The sequence below is a fragment of the Lithobates pipiens genome, unplaced genomic scaffold, assembly GCF_037356315.1.
Source record: "Lithobates pipiens isolate NorthernLeopardFrog02 unplaced genomic scaffold, aLitPip1_a1.2 Scaffold_16, whole genome shotgun sequence".
NCBI classification, from domain to species: domain Eukaryota; kingdom Metazoa; phylum Chordata; class Amphibia; order Anura; family Ranidae; genus Lithobates; species Lithobates pipiens.
The window spans coordinates 247455960-247474618 of NW_027507748.1; the positions used below are offsets into that span (position 1 = coordinate 247455960).

At 46.4% G+C, this 18659-nt stretch overlaps 1 protein-coding gene across 17 annotated transcripts in view; it reads right to left on the minus strand.

Moving 5' to 3' along the window:
* The window catches only part of PLEKHA6 (pleckstrin homology domain containing A6), a 1584742-nt gene that overhangs the window by 1237278 nt on the left and 328805 nt on the right, over window positions 1-18659 (minus strand). For all 17 annotated transcript variants that reach the window (XR_013274469.1, XR_013274470.1, XM_077481247.1 and 14 more), the window contains one exon: window positions 11200-11304. Coding sequence is in view for 15 of the 17 variants with exons in the window: in XM_077481247.1 (XP_077337373.1) it covers window positions 11200-11304 (105 nt within the window). In the remaining 2 variants the exon portion in view is untranslated. The remainder of the gene's footprint in view (window positions 1-11199; window positions 11305-18659) is intronic.

The window sequence follows — 18659 nt, forward strand, 5'->3', positions numbered from 1 at the left end:
ACATCTGTCCATGATCATCTGGCGCACATATGTCTGTGATCATCTGGCGCACATGCCCATAATCAGGCACACATCTGGCGCATGTGTCCGTGATCATCTGCGCACATCTGTCTGATCATCTGTGCACATCTGGCGCATGTGTCCGTTATCATCTGCGCACATCTGTCTGATCATCTGTGCACATCTGGTGCATGTGTCCATGATCTGGTGCACATCTGTCCGTGATCTGGTGCACATCTGTCCGTGATCATCTGCGCACATCTGGTACATGTGTCTGATCTGGTGCACATCTGTCCGTGATCATCTGCACACATCTGGCGCATGTGTCTGTGATCTGGTGCACATCTGTCCATGATCATCTGGCGAACATGTCTCTGATCATATTTAGCACATCTGGTGCATGTGTCCGTGATCATCTGGTGCACGTGTGCATGATCATCTGGTGCACGTGTCCGTGATCATCTGCACACATCTGTCTGTGATCATCTGGTGCATGTGTCCATGATAATTTGGCACATCTGGCGCACATCTGTCAGTGATCATCTGCCACATCTGGCGCACATCTGTCCCTGATCATCTGCGCACATCTGGCACACGTGTCCATGGTCATCTGGCGCACGTGTCCGTGATCAACTGCACACATCTGTCCGTGATCATCTGGCACACATGTGTCTGTGATCATCTGGCGCACGTGTCCATGATCATTTGGCACATCTGGCGCACATCTGTCAGTGATGATCTGCCACATCTAGCGCACATCTGTCCCTAATCATCTGCGCACATCTGGCGCACGTGTCCGTGATCATCTGGCGCACGTGTCCGTGATCATCTGGCGCACATGTCCGTGATCATCTGGCGCACGTGTCCGTGATCATCTGAGCACATCTGTCCGTGATCATCTGGTGCATATGTGTCTGTGATCATCGGGTGCACGTGTCCATGATTATTTGGCACATCTGTCAGTGATCATTTGCCACATCTGGCGCACATCTGTCCCTAATCATCTGCACACATCTGGCGCACGTGTCCGTGATCATCTGGCGCACATCTGGAGCACATCTGTCCGTGATCATCTGGCGCACGTGTCCGTGATCATTTGGCACATCTGTCAGTGATCATCTGTTACACATTTGTCCGCGATCATCTGCGTACATCTGTCCCTAACCGTCTGCGCACACGTGTCCGTGATCATCTGGCACACACGTGTCCGTAATCTGGCGCATCTGTCCGTGATCATTTGGCACATCTGTCAGTGATCATCTGGCGCATCTGTCCGTGATCATTTGGCACATCTGTCAGTGATCATCTGGCGCACATGTCAGTGATCATCTGGCGCACATCTGTCCCTAACCGTCTGCGCATGTGTCCGTGATCATCTAGCGCACGTGTCTGTGATCATCTCGCGCACATGTGTCTGCGATCTTTAGCACATCTGGTGCACATCTGTCCATGATCATCTGGGGTACATACATCTGTGATCATCTTTAGCACATCTGGTGCACGTGTCCGTGATCATCTAGCGCACGGGTCTATGATCATCTGACGCATGTGTCCCTGATCATCTGCGCAAATCTGTCCGTGATCATCTGGCACACGTGTCCATAATCATCTGGTACATCTGTCCATGATCATTTGGCACATCTGTCAGTGATCATCTGGGGCACATCTGTCCTTAACCATCTGTGCACATCTAGCGCACGTGTACGTGATAATCTGGTGCACATGTGTCCATGATCATCTGGTGCACGTGTCCGTGATCTGGAGCACATGTCCATGATGATCTGGTGCACATCTGTCCATGATCATCTGGCGCACATATGTCTGCGATCGTCTTTAGCACATCTGGCGCATGTGTTCGTGATCATCTGGGGCACATATCCGTGATCATCTTTAGCACATCTGGCCGTGACTTATGTGTTCTGTGCACATCTGAACAGCACAGTGGTGAAGTGGTTAGCACTCTCACCTAGCAGTAAGAAGGTTGTTGGTTCAAACCCCAACCACAACACTACCTGCCTGGAGTTTGCATGTTCTCCTTGTGCCTGCGTGGGTTTCCTCCGGGTACTCCGGTTTCCTCCCACACTCCAAAGACATGCAGGTAGGTTAATTGGCTTCTGTGCAAAATTGGCCCTAGTATATGAATGGGGACCTTGGATTGTGGGCTCCTTGCGGGTAGGGACCAATGGGAGTGTGCAATGTACAGGGATAGGGACAATTGTAGACGCTCACTCAGGTTGAACTGGATGGACTGGTGTCTTTATTCAACCTAACTACCTAACTATGAAACTATGAAACTATCTGTCCCTAATCGTCTGCGTACATCTGGCGCACGTGTCCTTAATCATCTTTAGCACATCTGCCGCACATCTGTCCGTGATCATCTGGCTCACGTGTCCGTGATCTGGAGCACGTGTCCGTGATCATCTGGCGTGCATCTGTCCGTGATCATCTGCCGCATTTCTGATCATCTTTAGCACATCTTGCGCACGTATTCGTGATCATCTGGCACATATTTGTCCGTAATCATCTTTAGCACATCTGGAGCACATATGTCCATGATCATCTGTGCATATTTGTCCCTAATTGTCTGCGCACATGTATCTGTGATCATCTGGCGCACGTGTCCATGACCATATGGCACTCATGTCCGTGATCATCTGGCGCACGTGTCCGTAATCATCTTTAGCACATCTGGCGCACATCTGTCCCTAATTGTCTGTACACGCATCCATAATCATCTGGCGCACGTGTCCGTGATCATCTGGTGCACATGTCCGTGATCTGGAGCACGTGTCCATGATCATCTGGCGCACATCTGTCCGTGATTATCTGGCGCACATATGTCTGTGATCATCTTTAGCACATCTGGCGCACAAGTTTGTGATCATCTGGCACACGTGTCCATGATCATCTGCGCACATCTGTCCCTAATCATCTGCGCACATCTGTCCCTAATCATCTGCACACATCTGGCACACGTGTCCGTGATCATCTGGCACTCGTGTCCGTGATCATCTGGCACTCGTGTCCGTGATCATCTGGCACTCGTGTCCGTGATCATCTGGCACTCGTGTCCGTGATCATCTGGCACTCGTGTCCGTGATCATCTGGCGCACATCTGTCCCTAATCGTTTGCACACATCTGTCCATGATCATCTGGCACACGTGTCCATGACCTGGAGCACGTGTCCGTGATCATCTGGCACGCATCTGTCCGTGATCATCTGCCCCATATGTCTGTGATCATCTTTAGCACATCTGGCTCACATGTGTTCATGATCATCTGGTGCATATGTGTCCATAATTATCTTTAACACATCTGGAGCACATCTGTCAGTGATCATCTGCGCACATCTGTCCCTAATCATCTGCGCACATCTGGCGCACATGTATCCGTGATCATCTGGCGCACATGTGTCCATGACCATCTGGCACTCATGTCCGTGATTATCTGGTACACATATCCATAATCATCTTAAGCAAATCTGTCGCACATCTGTCCGTAATTGTCTGCACACATGTGTCCGTGAGGCAAAAACAAAATAAAATAAACATAAACATAAATAAAAAAATGAAAAAAGAGGGGTAAATAGAGGAAAGGAGGAAAAATTAAGAAGAAATGAAGAATAATAGTAATAATTGGTGGAATAAAAAGTAATGATACCAATAATAAATAAGTGAAATAAGAAAATAATCAAAAGAAAAATAAATAAAAAATAAATAAAAAAAGTATATAATAAAATAAACTAAACTATACTAAAAATAAAATGAAGAGAAATATAAGAGAAATAAAAATAAATATAAAAAAAATAAAATAATAATAAAAAATAATAAATAAATACTACAAAAGGGAAACAACGAAAAATAATAAATCGAAAAACTGATGATAATACAAGATGATGGTGGAAAAATAAAATAGTGGAAAAGTAGAAAATGAGAAAATGAAAATTGGATAGAAATGGGTAATGGTATGGGTTAACGAATATTATCAAAAATAAAAGCAGAAATGATTTATACACTGGAAGAGATGTATATACTATTCCTATAAGGCCAATATGTAGCAAAAGATATAACTTATGTGTAACCAAAGATATAACTCAAACACTGTTCCAATCCTGAGAGTCAAAGTGAAGAATAAAAATGAAAATAAAAATAAGTATAAAAATGAAAGAATAGTAGAAATCTCAATACTTTCGTTAATTCCACCAGGCGCTAAAGTGTCAAGGAAGTAAATCCAATATGTTTCCCTGGCGCAAAGTTTTTTGAAACGTTCAGCTGGGGGGAAAGAGCTGGGAATTTGTTCTATAACCCATACCTTGAGGCCGGAGGTAGACCCTTGGTGCACAGTGACAAAATGTCTGGGGACACTGTGCGGGGCAGTTTTGCCTTCAATCGACCGCTTGTATTCCCCAAACCTCTGTCTAGCCAGCCGAATCGTTCGGCCAACATAGATGAGGCCACAGGGGCAGGTGAGGCCATACACCACATAATCTGAGGAGCAGTTAAAAAAGTCCCTCAGACTATAGGTGGTACCCTTTGTACTAAAGGACTTCTGGCCATGTTCCACAAAAACGCACATTTTACAGTTTCTTGTGACAACGGTACATCCCCACAAGAGGGATGAGGCTGGGTACAGTAACAAACGTAGGGGCAGTTTTAATTTGCTAGGGGCAATTTTACTCTTTAAATTAGGAGCTCTACGATAAGTTACTTTAGGCTGAGAGGGAAGAATGGATTTATGGGTCCAGAATGGAATGGAAGTAAGGGTCTTGTTGTAGAATATCCCAGTGATTTTCTAAAATTTTCTAATTTTTTTTGTGTTTGAAGTGAAAAGTAGTAACAAAATTGCTTGAATGGTCCCTATGAGTTGGCTGGATTCTTTCAGGTTTACCATGTAGATATAGCTAGTATGCATCCTCCACGAGACTCTCGGGGTATTGTTTTTCTTTGAATTATGTTTTCAAGTAAGTACTAGATTTTGATGAAGTCAACGTCACGTGTACAGTTCTGTCTCAAACGACAGAACTGTCCCTTAGGTATGTTTTTAATCCATTTGGGAAATGGCAGCTTTTAAAGTGCAGGTATGAATTCCCAGCAGTTGGTTTTATGTAGTTTGCATATATTATAGGGCCATCATGACCAAGTTCCAAGTCTAGAAAGGCTAGGGATACCTGGTTACTCTCATGGGTAAAAGTATGGTATTTATTTTTTTATTTTTTATTTATTTTTCTTTTGATTATTTTCTTATTTCACTTATATATTATTGGTATCATTACTTTTTATTCCACCAATTATTACTATTATTCTTCATTTCTTCTTAAATTTTTCCTCCTTTCCTCTATTTACCCCCTCTTTTTTTAATTTTTGTTATTTATGTTTATTTTATTTTTGCCTCCGTAGAATTTCTCACTCTATAATCATTCATACCTATATATTCCCTTTTTATTTTCTTTTTCTGTCAGGTATACATTCACATATATATTTTTCTTACATAATCTTTCTTCCATTTTTTACTTATCTTTTCCCATTACGTTTCCGCGTTTTTCTTCTTTTTTTCATATTGCAATCCATTTGTTTTGCTTCTTGCATTAGCTTGTGCGTTTCCGTCTTATTTTTGCATGTATATTGGTCTTGTGTCCCCTCCCCCGCATTCCCCTCTGGTATTTATACCTCCGCCCTGATTCCGAACGGCCAGCTTGACAAAGGAGCGCAGCCGTCCTGTCATCTACGGTATTGCCAGCTCAGGAAACGTGTCGCATCCTCTGTGACGTCATCTCCCTTCGCCTGGAGTCCCTTGTGCCTTCCACGCCTCGGACGAACGCGCGCTGTTTACATTGGCCGCCTCTGCATATCAACACAGCCCCCAGGAGCGGACTCATGCTGATAGGACTCCCCAGCGCAGGGATTTGGATGACCACACATTGAGGTTCTTCCCCCTTCCGTTTATGGAATCTATACATTGCCTGACTATCTACTACACTATGTGAGTGTTTTTAACCACATGCTTATTAAATAAAACGTTTACAGTCTACACCCAGAGGCGCCACTTCCTCTTGTCTTTACAGTGTCAATTGGGAACCGGTTTCAGTTTCCACTGGATGGCTGCCGTTTTTGGACTGTTATTTTACCCCCCAGAGAAAAATTAACTCCTTCCTTTTCAGAAAACAGAGAAAAGACTGTTGAGGAAAAGATTTCTCCTGTCCCTCTTCCTTCCTTCCCCCCCCCCCCTTTCCCACTCCCCGTGTACACTATAGTGATCTGATTATACTCACAGTATTGTCACTTACTATTTAATATTATTTTTTATACTGTATATATAAAGTTTTTTCAAATTTGAAAAAAGTGGTAGGCAGGTGGGTGTTTTTATGAGCGCCATAATATTTGTATATACTCCCAGGATGTAAATGGCTGACAAGGCCGTTACATGTCTCTGCCCACTAAAGAATGTGAGTGACCTCCCGTGCTGCAGCCAAACTTCTTGTTCCTCCTTGATGGTTGACATATGCCACTGGTGTGGCGTTGTCTGACTGGATCCTGATCGGGCGCCCTCGTAGTCTCATTGACCATATGGAGAGGCCTAGCCTTGATCGCACGGAGCTCGAGCACATTGATCGGCAACTTGGATTTCGCCCACGACCAAAGGCCCTGGGTCGACTGTACTTCCAGTACTCCACCCCAGCCGGTCAGGCTGGCGTCCATTGTGATCACTGTCCAATGTAGAGTTAGTAACGACTTCCCGGACCGAAGTGCCAGGGACCTCAGCCACCAGAGCAGGGAGTCTCTGACTGACTGGCTCACCTGGATCTGCCCATCCAGGGATAACGGAGATTTGTCCCATTTTGTCACTATCTCCTTTTGCAAGACTCTGGTGTGAAACTGGGCGTACGGCACCGCCTCGAAGGAGGCCACCATGAGGCCCAGGACTCGCATGCAGAAGCACAGAGTTGATCACCTGCAGTTCATCAATAGTTTTACCGTGGCTCTGAGAGTCTGTAGTTTGAAGGGAGAAAACTCTTGCTTCCATGGAGTCCAGCAGTAAGCCTAGGTACTCCAAGCACTGAGCAGGTATGAGCACCGACTTTTTTAGGTTCGACAGCCACCCAAATTCCTGCAGGGTTTGCATGGTGATCGCCACATCCTCCTTTAATTCTGAGGCGGAAGATGCTCTCAGGAGGAGATCGTCTAGGTAACCTACAATTGCGATCCCGCGTTGTTGCAACAACGGCAAAATAGGAGCCAATAACTTGGTAAAGACTCGGGGTGCTGATGCCAAGCCAAAAGGGAGAGCCACAAACTGGTAGTGGGCTTCCCCAACTGCAAATCACAGAAACCTCTGATGCCTGAGGCATATGGGTATGTGCAGGTACACATCCTGGATGTTCAAAGATGCCAGGGAGTGATAAAGTGCAGCGACTACTGAGCGAATTGATTCAATTCTGAACCTCCATACTTTTACAAGCAATTGAGGGCTTTCAGGTCCAAGATTGGGCGTACCCCTTACTTTTTGGAGACTACAAACCGATTGGAGTAGAACCCATGGAACCTTTCCGACTCCGGAACAGGCACTATCACCCTGCGGCTTAGCAGGTCCTTTACTGCCCACAATAGGGCCTCCCAGCGAGCCGGGAGTAAGGGTATGCTGGAGGCGAAGAATCTGTTTTGGTGGCCAAGAGAGGAACTATCTTGCAGACCCATTGGTCGGACAGCCAAGAGGCCCACCGGGCTGCAAACTCCCTAAGGCGCCCACTTACTCGAGAGAGACGGGCAGGGACAAACCTTCTGATCAGCACATGCACACCTCCAGACACCCAGCGGGGAGACCACAGACACCCAGGGACAAAGACACCCAGCGCAGCCTCCAATCTAAGGTGAGAGACCTCCAGGGGACCCCTGGCTACAGGTACACACACCGCTCAGCAGCCCATCATGCAGCATCCCCCACAAGGAAATTAGGAAGAGAAGAGAGGGAGGAGAGGGACCCCCTAATCGACTTCCCAGGGAATGCCCAGCTGCTCAATCTCGCCGAGGCAGGGAGAGCTGTACTTACCATCCGGATGAGCTGGGGACATCCCATCACAGACCCAATCTCCAAGCGGCACACTGTGACAAGGACATCGGTAGTCCGGTCATATGTGTGCCCTGGAGCGTTGCGCTCACCGGCCGCCCCTGGAGCCTGAGGGGCATGTCGTGGCCGACCCAGGCTGGGGAGACTACAAGGATCTAGATTATCCAGCCTGTCACCCAGCCGGCTGTTGATAGCAGATAACAGGATATAAACATCTTGCGCAAAAGGCAAACATTCAAAAAAAATAACCCAGTACCGATGGTCCCGCAGGGATCCTAGGTCCATCTCCTTCACTAGGCATAAAAAAACGGAGCTACAGGAAGCAGGCTGATGGGGTTATTACTAGAGGGACCGCCCCCTGGGCAGAACTGTAAATTCAGTTTTTTTCACATGTATAACATGTTCTGCTTAGTCCTCTCCTGAAGGTGGTGTAATAACCCTACGGTCAAAATTAACGGAGCTGTGTCAGTCAGTGAACGAACGAGAAAACTCAGCGACGACCACCTGCGGGACGCCAACAACTTTACTGCAGCTTGAAGAGTCTGCAACTTGTCCAAAGGGAGAAAGACTCTCGCCTCTGAGGAGTCCAGAAGCAAGCCCAGGTACTCCAGGCGCTGAGTTGGCACCAACACCGACTTCTGTAGGTTCAGGTTTGACTGGGAATGCCTTCCTGTCGATCTGGGCGGAAGAAAAATCTGCTTCTGAGCGGAAAAGGAGGCCTACGGAGTAGCTCCTTACCTTTCCTGGACTGTGGGAGCAACGTACTCTTACCCCCAGTAACATTCTTAATAATGTCATCCAGCGAGGCTCCAAATAGCATCTCTCCCTGGAAGGGCAAATCAGCCAGATCAGCATTTCAGCCAAATCAGGTGACATAGCATTACTGCTAATACTGAGGCTCTAGAGAGCAAGGGGCCATATCTAAGGCCGCATCACAGACATACTTAAGGCCCTGCACAAAATGATCTGCCAGCTTCACGCAGACCAGGGAAGCCTGTTGCCTCTCCAATTCATGGTGCAAAAACAGTCAATTCAGTCAGCGTCTGCGATACTAGGGCCGTGGCTAACACTGGCCGCAATGCTGACCCCACCATGGTAAACATGGACTGGGCAACCACCTCGGGCCTTCTGTCGGCAGGATCCTGAAAAGCAGGAGTCCCTTCCACCGGAATAGCAGTTACCTTATTTAACCTGGATACGGGGGGGGGGGTCAATAATCGGAGGAGATGTCAATTTCTTCAGGAAACTCTCCTCAAATGGGTAACACATCGCCATTGATTTTGGGACTGAAAAGGCCCGCTGTGGTTTTCCCCATTCCTTGTAAATAAAGTTATCAAAATAAGTTAGGTAAGGAAACACCTTAGGCGTGCGGGCCGACTTGTGGGACCCGAAAAGCACCGACACCTCTGTAGATACCCCTGCCGTATCCTCCATTTTTAGGGTATCCCGCACTGCTGTAATAAGTGCTCCTACAAGCGCCTTTTCTTGCTCTGACCCGGACATAAAGTCATCCTGTCTAAACGGTCCTGGTCCGCATCCTCTGATACATCAGAACAGGGGCCACCAGTCACAGCAGAGCCCGAGTCTGAATCAGAGCTTTCCCCAGAAGACTGTGGGGGGAGGGGGCATTTTTTACCCCCCTTGCTCTTACACGCCACTTCCACCCTGGCAACAAAGGCCTCCAGGATCACAGACAGAGCGTCCATAGGCACCGCAGGTGCAGGGGAACCAATTGCAATCACAGGGATGTCTGGGGAAGAAGCACCATGCTGACCTACACTCTCCTGTCATCACTTAGGGACCTAAGGCAAGTCACACAAAAGTATACCCTCCTAGCTGCTCAGACTGAGGGCCCCCCCCCCGCAGGATTCACCACCCTGACCCAGGTACTGTGCTGTGCTGTTGCCCGCTCTCCCCTGTGCCATTCATGAGGTGTCTGTGTGAGAGCGCGCTGTTCTAGAAGGAAACAAACACCCAGTGCTAGAGGCAAAACCACCTGAGTCTACTAGAAAATGGCCGCCTCAGCAAAAAAGTCTGAGGGCGCCAAGAAAATGGCCGCCGAACTGCTAGAAAACGGCCCCAGGAAAATGGCCGCAGCGGCCTCCTCACACGGCTCACACGGTACAGACACCCACCGTGGCCCAGAAAAAAGGGAAGAGGATGAGCGGACCCCCAACACCTAGCACAGCCCCCTGCCAGGATCCAGATCCCCCCGGGGGACTCCCGGCCAGATACGTGCACCGCACCTCCATGTGCCCAGTCAAACAGAGGCCCATAGCACGGGGAGGAGGGAAAGGACAGGGAAAGAAGAAAGGGAGAGTGAGAGACCCCCTAGCCGACCTCCCAGGGAATGCCCAGCTGCTTCATCCTGCTGAGACAGGTGGAACTATACTTACCCCTCCTGCAGGAACTGCTGGACGCATTTCACAGTCAGACCCATCACCCAAGCAGTACAGAGTGGCTGCCGGCTACGGCACACTGTGACACAGACAGCAGTAGCCTGGTCATACGTGTGCCCCAGAGCATATAGCTCACCAGCTGCCGCCGGAATAGAAGGGACAAGTCGTGGCCAACCCAGCATGTAGCTAGGTCTGCCCACACTCAATGGCCAGGCTGGGGAGACTACAAGGATCTATATTATCCAGTCTGTCACCTAGCCCGGCTGTTGATTGAAGATCACAGGAATCAAAAGTGCAGAAAAAAGAAAAAAATTCCCAGGACTAATGGTCCCATAGGGAGCAAGGTCCTTCTCCTATACTAGGCAGAAAAAAAACTGACCTGCTGGATGCAGTGTGAGGGGTTATAGCCAGTAGGACCACCCCTTTGGCAGTACTTCGCAAGTGTTGCTGTTTTTAACACTTTCTGCCTAGTCCTCTCCTAGTGGAGCGATATAATAAAGGTCAAGAAGAGCTGCTGTGTCCATCTATGAATGATAGAGAAATAGTTCTGCTTCAAGTGCAATATATGAGGATGTTGCCAAATTCAACAATCGTGGTAAAAATGAAAATCCACTGACTATGAACACAGAAGCAGAATAAATAAGTCAATACCTTTTTGTATGATAGTCTCAGGTGCAGTCTGGCTATTTCAAATGTAAAGTGCATTTCAATGGTTTGATTATATCTTTCACTCACCTGTTTGTACAGCCAGCCCATCTTTGTGACTACAGCATTTGGATTCCTTTTCATGGAGTTAGAGCGTTTCCCAAAGGCGATTCCTTTCTTAGATGGTCGAGATGGCTTTTAGAAACAAAAAATACCCCATTTTATTCCACACAGTATCTCACAAAAAATGATCTATCTCCACCATCTCTACTTTAGTACTCTTTAGACCTAGACATAATAAACAGCGTCCACACACCTATTTATAGTACTCTAAACAAAAAATTGCAAAATGCAGAACATCAAGGTTATGGATGGAAAAACAGGCAGCCCAACAATATTCTAGTTTCTGTATTGTAAGAAACATGTTTACTTTATTAATAGTATAGCTAGTTTATATTAATTTTGAGACACACACACCCACACTGGAAAAAAAAGAGTAATTTTGACTTGCCTGTAAATTCCCCATCTTGGAGTGCAGTACAGAACACAGGCAAAATATTCATGCTACCTGGGATATAGGCTTACACCGCCAGGTAATTGGACACTGGCAAGTTTCTGGAGGACCCACCCCACTCTGTGACTCCTCACTTTTTTAGCAAGGGAGGGAAGCCTGTGTCCTAAATGGTACTCCAAGACATGGAATTTACAGGTAAGTCAGAATCCCTCTTATTTTATTTGTACAGTACAGGAAAAGTATTCAAACACCCTGGGACATCATTAATCAATGAATTAGAAGGGTGGAAAACCACTAGGTAAGGGTTTCTCAAACTTTTGAAGAGCGAGGGCCACTTAAGTGATTTGGTGATCAACCACGGGCCACAATGAAATTAACATAATAAACATTTTCCTCCTGCAGCCTCATAGCGAGCGAGGAGGAGAAGTTGGCTTTCAGCGTATGTAGGAAGAAAATGTTCAATTATACTATTCAAAATAAAAAATAAAAAAAATTGGGGGGGTGTGGCTAGGATCGGTCTGTCATCAAGCACTTCTTCCCTGGCATCCAGGCCCTCAGTCCTGGGCCAGCATGGCGGACCCACATGGCAGCACTGCAGAGACCGAGTTCTACCAACAGGAGATGAAGGCGGTCTGCTCAGAAGCACAACATCTCTCCGACCACATTACAACAGGAGAGTCTTCTGTGTTAGCCATAGAGGGGAGGAGGGTGTCAGAAGCAGAAACAGGCACACCAGGCAGAACTCTTGTGGCATTACAACTGCACCTAGAAGATCTTGAGGACAGAGCGGAAGCAACAACTTGTGGTTCCATGGACTCCCTGATGCCACTGGATCAGAGGATCTGCGAGACAGGGTTGTTGCTATATACCGTGTATTAGACACTGTCCATCCGGAGCCACTTGAGTTGGACCAAGTCCAAAGTCAACTGATCCAAACAGACCTCGAGATGTAATCTGCCACCTGCACCGGTATACCCACAAGACGATTATTCTGATGAAGGCCTAGACATTGAGAACAATTGACTTTGACAGTGATGCCATTAAGATCTTGCCGGTTCTGTCCAAGGCGACCCTACAGCACAGAGCCCTGCTTTGGCCCTTGCTGGACCAGCTGCAACAATTGGGCCATTTGTATCGCTGGGAATTCCCCTTTTCTCTGACCGTCCACAAAGGGACATCTTCTTTCATACTACATCGCCCTGCAGTCCTTCCAGATTTGTGTGCCTTCCTGGAGATTCCAGGAACGTGGATCCAGCGCCCATCAGTCGGCTTCTACACATGAGTCGTGATCTTGCTCCTGCGAGTATGAGAGCCTATTCGGGATTCCTCACGTTTGGGTGAAGAAACGCTGTCTGAGTTGTTATGTGGGTCGTGCTTGAAGCCACATGCTGTGTACAAGTTATACCCTACTGGAGGTCTTTGTACCTCAATTTTTATTGTGGACTCTGATCCAATCAGTCGAGTTTTACAACGCGGAAGACATCAACTCTGCAACATTCTCCGTACCCTGATCTCAAGTCAGTACTTTTCACCTACACTCCTTGCACCTGGAGGACTTTGTGCCTCAATGTTTTTATTTCTCAGGACTGCTAATGAACTGCAGCCTGGCCATGCCCACACTTGGATGTCACCAGGAGATTTGCTCCTCTTATTTTTCATTGCTGCAGTGTATCCTGGCTGTAAGACTCTACAATGGGAAACATTGTCTCTTCCACCAATACCAGCCTGAATATTTGAGGTTTACCAAAACTGTTTATAGTGCTCACTTGCGGGCCTTTATATTTTTTATATTGTTTTGGGGGACATGCCACCTCCCTGTGGCATGGACCAGTCCCTTGTTGTGTGGGGCGCATCCTATTGGGGCTTCAATTCCCCCAATACCAATATCCAGCTACAGCTTGTTTTTTTTTTATGATGTGCTGTTAAGCAGCCCTACCTGATGATTCTCAACATGTGGTTGTTTACTCGGCACAGGGGAGGCTGCTGACTATACTTTACATGGTTTCCGTCTACAGTTTTTTTTTGTTGTTCGAATTCTACATTCTTCATTAATTATTGTTCCACTGGACTGCAACTTTGGCTCCAGGACTCCCCTTAATTGCGGGGGCGGGGTGGGTCATGGCCCCCAATTGGGGATGGTTGTCAGTAATTTTAATTGTTGCAAATTTTTACTTTTGCACACTGTGACTCATTGCTGGCCCATGTGGACGGCGACTCACACCCCCCTCCCCCAGGAGAGGGTTATATGTATGATCTCATCTAAGTGGATTATTCCGGTATTCCTAAATATGGGTACTCATTGATATTTCACCTTCAGTTCTGTTATTTATGTGAAAATTCTCATTTACTTGTACTCTTACGTATAGGTCATTGATTGTAAAATATTCCACCATGCTGCCAGGGGGGAGGGGAGCAGCCTTCAGACATACTTAGCCACTTCCTCCTTAAGCCTGCGCACACATGGGTGGTAGTTTGTGAGTGTGAGTGTCTTTATCTACCCTAGTTATGTTTGTTAGGGACCCCCCCCCATATCCCCTTCTCCTTTCCAGTCTCCTTTTTCTTATCCCATGCCTCACTCATCCCCCCCCCCATCCCCGCCCCCCCACAACCAGCCACTGAATAGGATGGAAGCCCTGAATTCTAGGGGACTTGATGTGCCTGGAAAGTGTAAGATGCTCCTTTCAAAAGCTGAAGCGCTTACATTTTGATGAAGCGTTCATTCAGGAAACCCACTTCAAAGAGGGGAAGGCTCCATTTCTCAAAAACTGTTTTTACCCCTTTGCATATAATGCCTTTAACCGGGAGTCCAAATATAGAGGTGTTTCCATCCTGATCTCTAATCGAGTCCCTTGGAACCTACTTGATTCAAGAGCAGACGAGGGTTGCTTCCTGGTTTTAACCACATCAGCTCCGGAAGGTTTACCCCCCTTCCTGACCAGGCTGCCCTGTAGCAATAAATCTGCTTTGGGACAGACGTAAAGAGGGTAAAGGGACTCTAGCCATGTTATATGCTCCTAACTGTAATCAGGACCACTTTCTTTGTTACACGATTGACACTCTTATGGCATTTGCTGATGGCAAACTCCTCTTGGGCAGGGGATTTCAATCTACCCCTAGACCCAAAGGTAGACACCACTACAGGGGGGGGGGGGGTCCTCTGTTACTCCAGGCTACCGCAAATGCGTCTTACAGGCTCTCCACAAGTTCCAACTTACTGATATGTTCCATCCTCATGAAAGGAACTATACCCTTTACTCTCCCCCACATATTGTTTACTCACGCATCGACCTGTTCATTCCCCACCACATGCTACCTGAGCTAATAGATGTAGATATCAGAAACATCACATTGTCTGTTACATCAAACCTTGCTTTGACTGAACACCTCTCCAAACACCTGCATTGGTGACTAAAAGAAAGCCTACTTCGTGACAGTTCTATTTTCAAATGAACTTCACCCAAAATAGTGACCATGGGATAGTGGAGGAAGCACATAAAACCATGATTAGGGGGGTCCTTATTAAACATGGTTCAAGAATCAAACAAGACTGTGAAGCCGAACGGACTAAATTACTACCGGACATGAACGCGTTAGAGACCTGACACAAATAGAACCTTGCTACATCAGTAGAGAAGGAACTTTTAAGGCTGTGCTGACAAGTTACTTACTTTCTCCAGTACAAGGCCAAGGCGGCATTACAGTAATATTACTATGAATCGCAAGAGAAGAGTGGCTGACTGCTGGCCTCCTCAAATCACCTCTACCTTCCGCAAATTTTAAGGACCCTTCATAACATTCCTACTAGTTCAATGGCCCAAGAACTAGATTTCTTCTTTGGGTCTTACAGATTTGATTCATGAGGATCTGGAGGCACCCATCACTCTTGCAGAACTGCAATTAGCCATAGGTTCATCTAAGCATGGCGAAGCACCAGGCCCAGCTGGCTTCACACTTAGATATTACCAACTTTTTCTGCCCCGCATATGGTACAGAAGTTTAACTCTCTAGAATGTGAGACCTCATTCCATCTGGACACCTTAAAAGAACACATTTTGGTTATACCCAAAGAGGGCAAAGATCTCCTGGCATGTAGTAGCTACCCCCCAATTTTTTTATTAAATGTAGTTTACATAAATTCTCTTCACTTGCTTTCAACCGCACTTGACAAAATTAATCCATCTTCACCAAGATAGCTTTATACTGACCCATGAAGTCAGAGACAATACTATTAAAGCTCTGATCTTAATCCACTTGGCCAACCTCTCCAACACACTGTGTTTCTGGGAACAGATGGCGAAAAAGCTTTTGACCACGTCAACTGGTCTTTCAGGTTTTGCACAATATGGGACTGGTGACAGGATGGTAGGGTGGATTTTGAGTGTATATTCGAACCCGACAGCACAAATAAAGGCTAATGGTCTTCTGTTGGATCCCCTACCTACTTCTAATTGCACCCGGCAGGGGTGTCCTCTCTCACGCTTCCTCTTCACTCCTTCACTAGAGACATTTCTTTGCAAGGCCAAACAAAACCCAGACACCTCCGTTTTTTTCACTTACCAATCCAGTTATTTCTCTACCTAACCTTCTCAACAAACTTTACCAGTATGGTTCCCTTTCCGATTTAAAAATAACCTGTCCAAGTCAGAAGCAACGGGTGTATTCATGTCCACATTCCAAATTTACATCTTAACCACTTTCAGACCGGACCATTTTGCTGGTAAATGACCAGAGGTCTTTTTACACTTTGGCACTGCGCTGCTTTAACTGGTAATTGCGCGGTCATGCAATGTTGTACCCAAACAAAATTTGCGTCCTTTTCTTCCCACAAATAGAGCTTTCTTTTGATGGTATTTGATTGCCTCTGCGATTTTTATTTTTTGCGATATAAACGTAAAAAGACCGCAAATTTTGAAAAAAATATGATATTTTCTACTTTTTGTTATTAGAAAAATCCAATAAACTCAATTTTAGTCATACATTTAGGCCAAAATGTATTCAGCCACATGTCTTTGGTAAAAAAAAAGTCAATAATTGTATATTTATTGGTTTGCGCAAAAGTTGTCACATCTACAAACTAAGGTACGTTTTCTGGAATTTACGCAGCTTTTAGTTTACGACTGCCTATCTCATTTCTTGAGGTGCTAAAATGGCAGGGCAGTCCAAAACCCCCCCAAATGACCGCATTTTGGAAAGTAGACCCCCTAAGGAAATTGATAAGAGGCATGTTGAGCCCATTGAATATTTTATTTTTTTGCCTCAAGCGATTGAATAATGACAAAAAAAAATTTTTTTTTTTTTTTACACAAAGTTGTCACTAAATGATATATTGCTCACACATGCTATGGGCGTATGTGAAATGACACCCCAAAATAAATTCTGCTGCTTCTCCTGAGTACGGGGATACCACATATGTGGGACTTTTTGGGAGCCTAGCCGCGTACGGGGCCCCGAAAACCAAGCACCGCCTTCAGGCTTTCTAAGGGCGTAAATTTTTGAGTTCACTTCTCACTACCTATTACAGTTTTGAAGGCCATAAAATGCCAAGATGGCACAAAACCCCCACAAATGACCCCATTTTAGAAAGTAGACACCCCAAGCTATTTGCTGAGAGGCATGTTGAGTTCATGGAATATTTTATATTTTGCCACAAGTTGCGGGAAAATTACAAACTTTTTTTTTTTTTTTCACAAAGTTGTCACTAAATGATATATTGCTCATGCATGCCATGGGCATATGTGAAATGACACCCCAAAATAAATTCTGCTGCTTCTCCTGAGTACGGGGATACCACATATGTGGGACTTTTTGGGAGCCTAGCCGCGTACGGGGCCCCGAAAACCAAGCACCGCCTTCAGGCTTTCTAAGGGCGTAAATTTTTGAGTTCACTTCTCACTACCTATTACAGTTTTGAAGGCCATAAAATGCCAAGATGGCACAAAACCCCCACAAATGACCCCATTTTAGAAAGTAGACACCCCAAGCTATTTGCTGAGAGGCATGTTGAGTCCATGGAATATTTTATATTTTGCCACAAGTTGCGGGAAAATTACAAACTTTTTTTTTTTTTTTTCTTTTTCACAAAGTTGTCACTAAATGATATATTGCTCACGCATGCCATGGGCATATGTGAAATGACACCCCAAAATAAATTCTGCTGCTTCTCCTGAGTACGGGGATACCACATATGTGGGACTTTTTGGGAGCCTAGCCGCGTACGGGGCCCCGAAAACCAAGCACCGCCTTCAGGCTTTCTAAGGGCGTTACAGTTTTGAAGGCCATAAAATGCCAAGATGGCACAAACCCCCCCCAAATGACCCCATTTTGGAAAGTAGACACCCCTAAATTTAGGGGTACACTAGTGAGACTAGGTAATAAATGGCGGGTGCCCTGAAACTATAAAAAAATAACTAACCAACCAGCGTCACCTGTAACAGTTATATGGTGATCACTGGTGAAAGGGTTAACTAGGGGGCAATCAGGGGGCTTTATGCGGTAGTATATGGGGGTCCCTGGCGCTATAAAAAGCTGCAGCGAACCTAAATACCTACCTGCCTAACTAGCGTCACCTGTGACACTAATACAGTGATCAGAAAAACGATCGCTTATTAGGCTGGGTTCACACTGGAGCGATGCGGGAACGCCACAAATGCGCGGCGGGTTCCCGCATCGCATGCCTCCCGGCGGCAGTTCACACTGCCCTATGCGAACTGCTGGGAGTGTCAGTGAAATGTTACTGACACCCCCAGATCAGTTCGCATATCGCAGTGCGATCTGCAAACTCGGATCGCATGGTGTGAACACCCATGCGATCCGATTCTGCTGCGGGCCAAAAAAAGGGTCCCGTGCGAATTTGCGGCGGGTGTGGCGGGTGCGGCGGGTGCGGCGAATGGCTGAACTCGAATCGCACAGAGATCGGATGTGATTTGCACTGCAGTGCGGTGCGAATCACATCCGTTCTCATAAACCGCTGCAATGTGAACCCAGCCTTAGTGACACTGGCGACGGGGGTGATCACGGGGTTAAACCTTTATTGGGG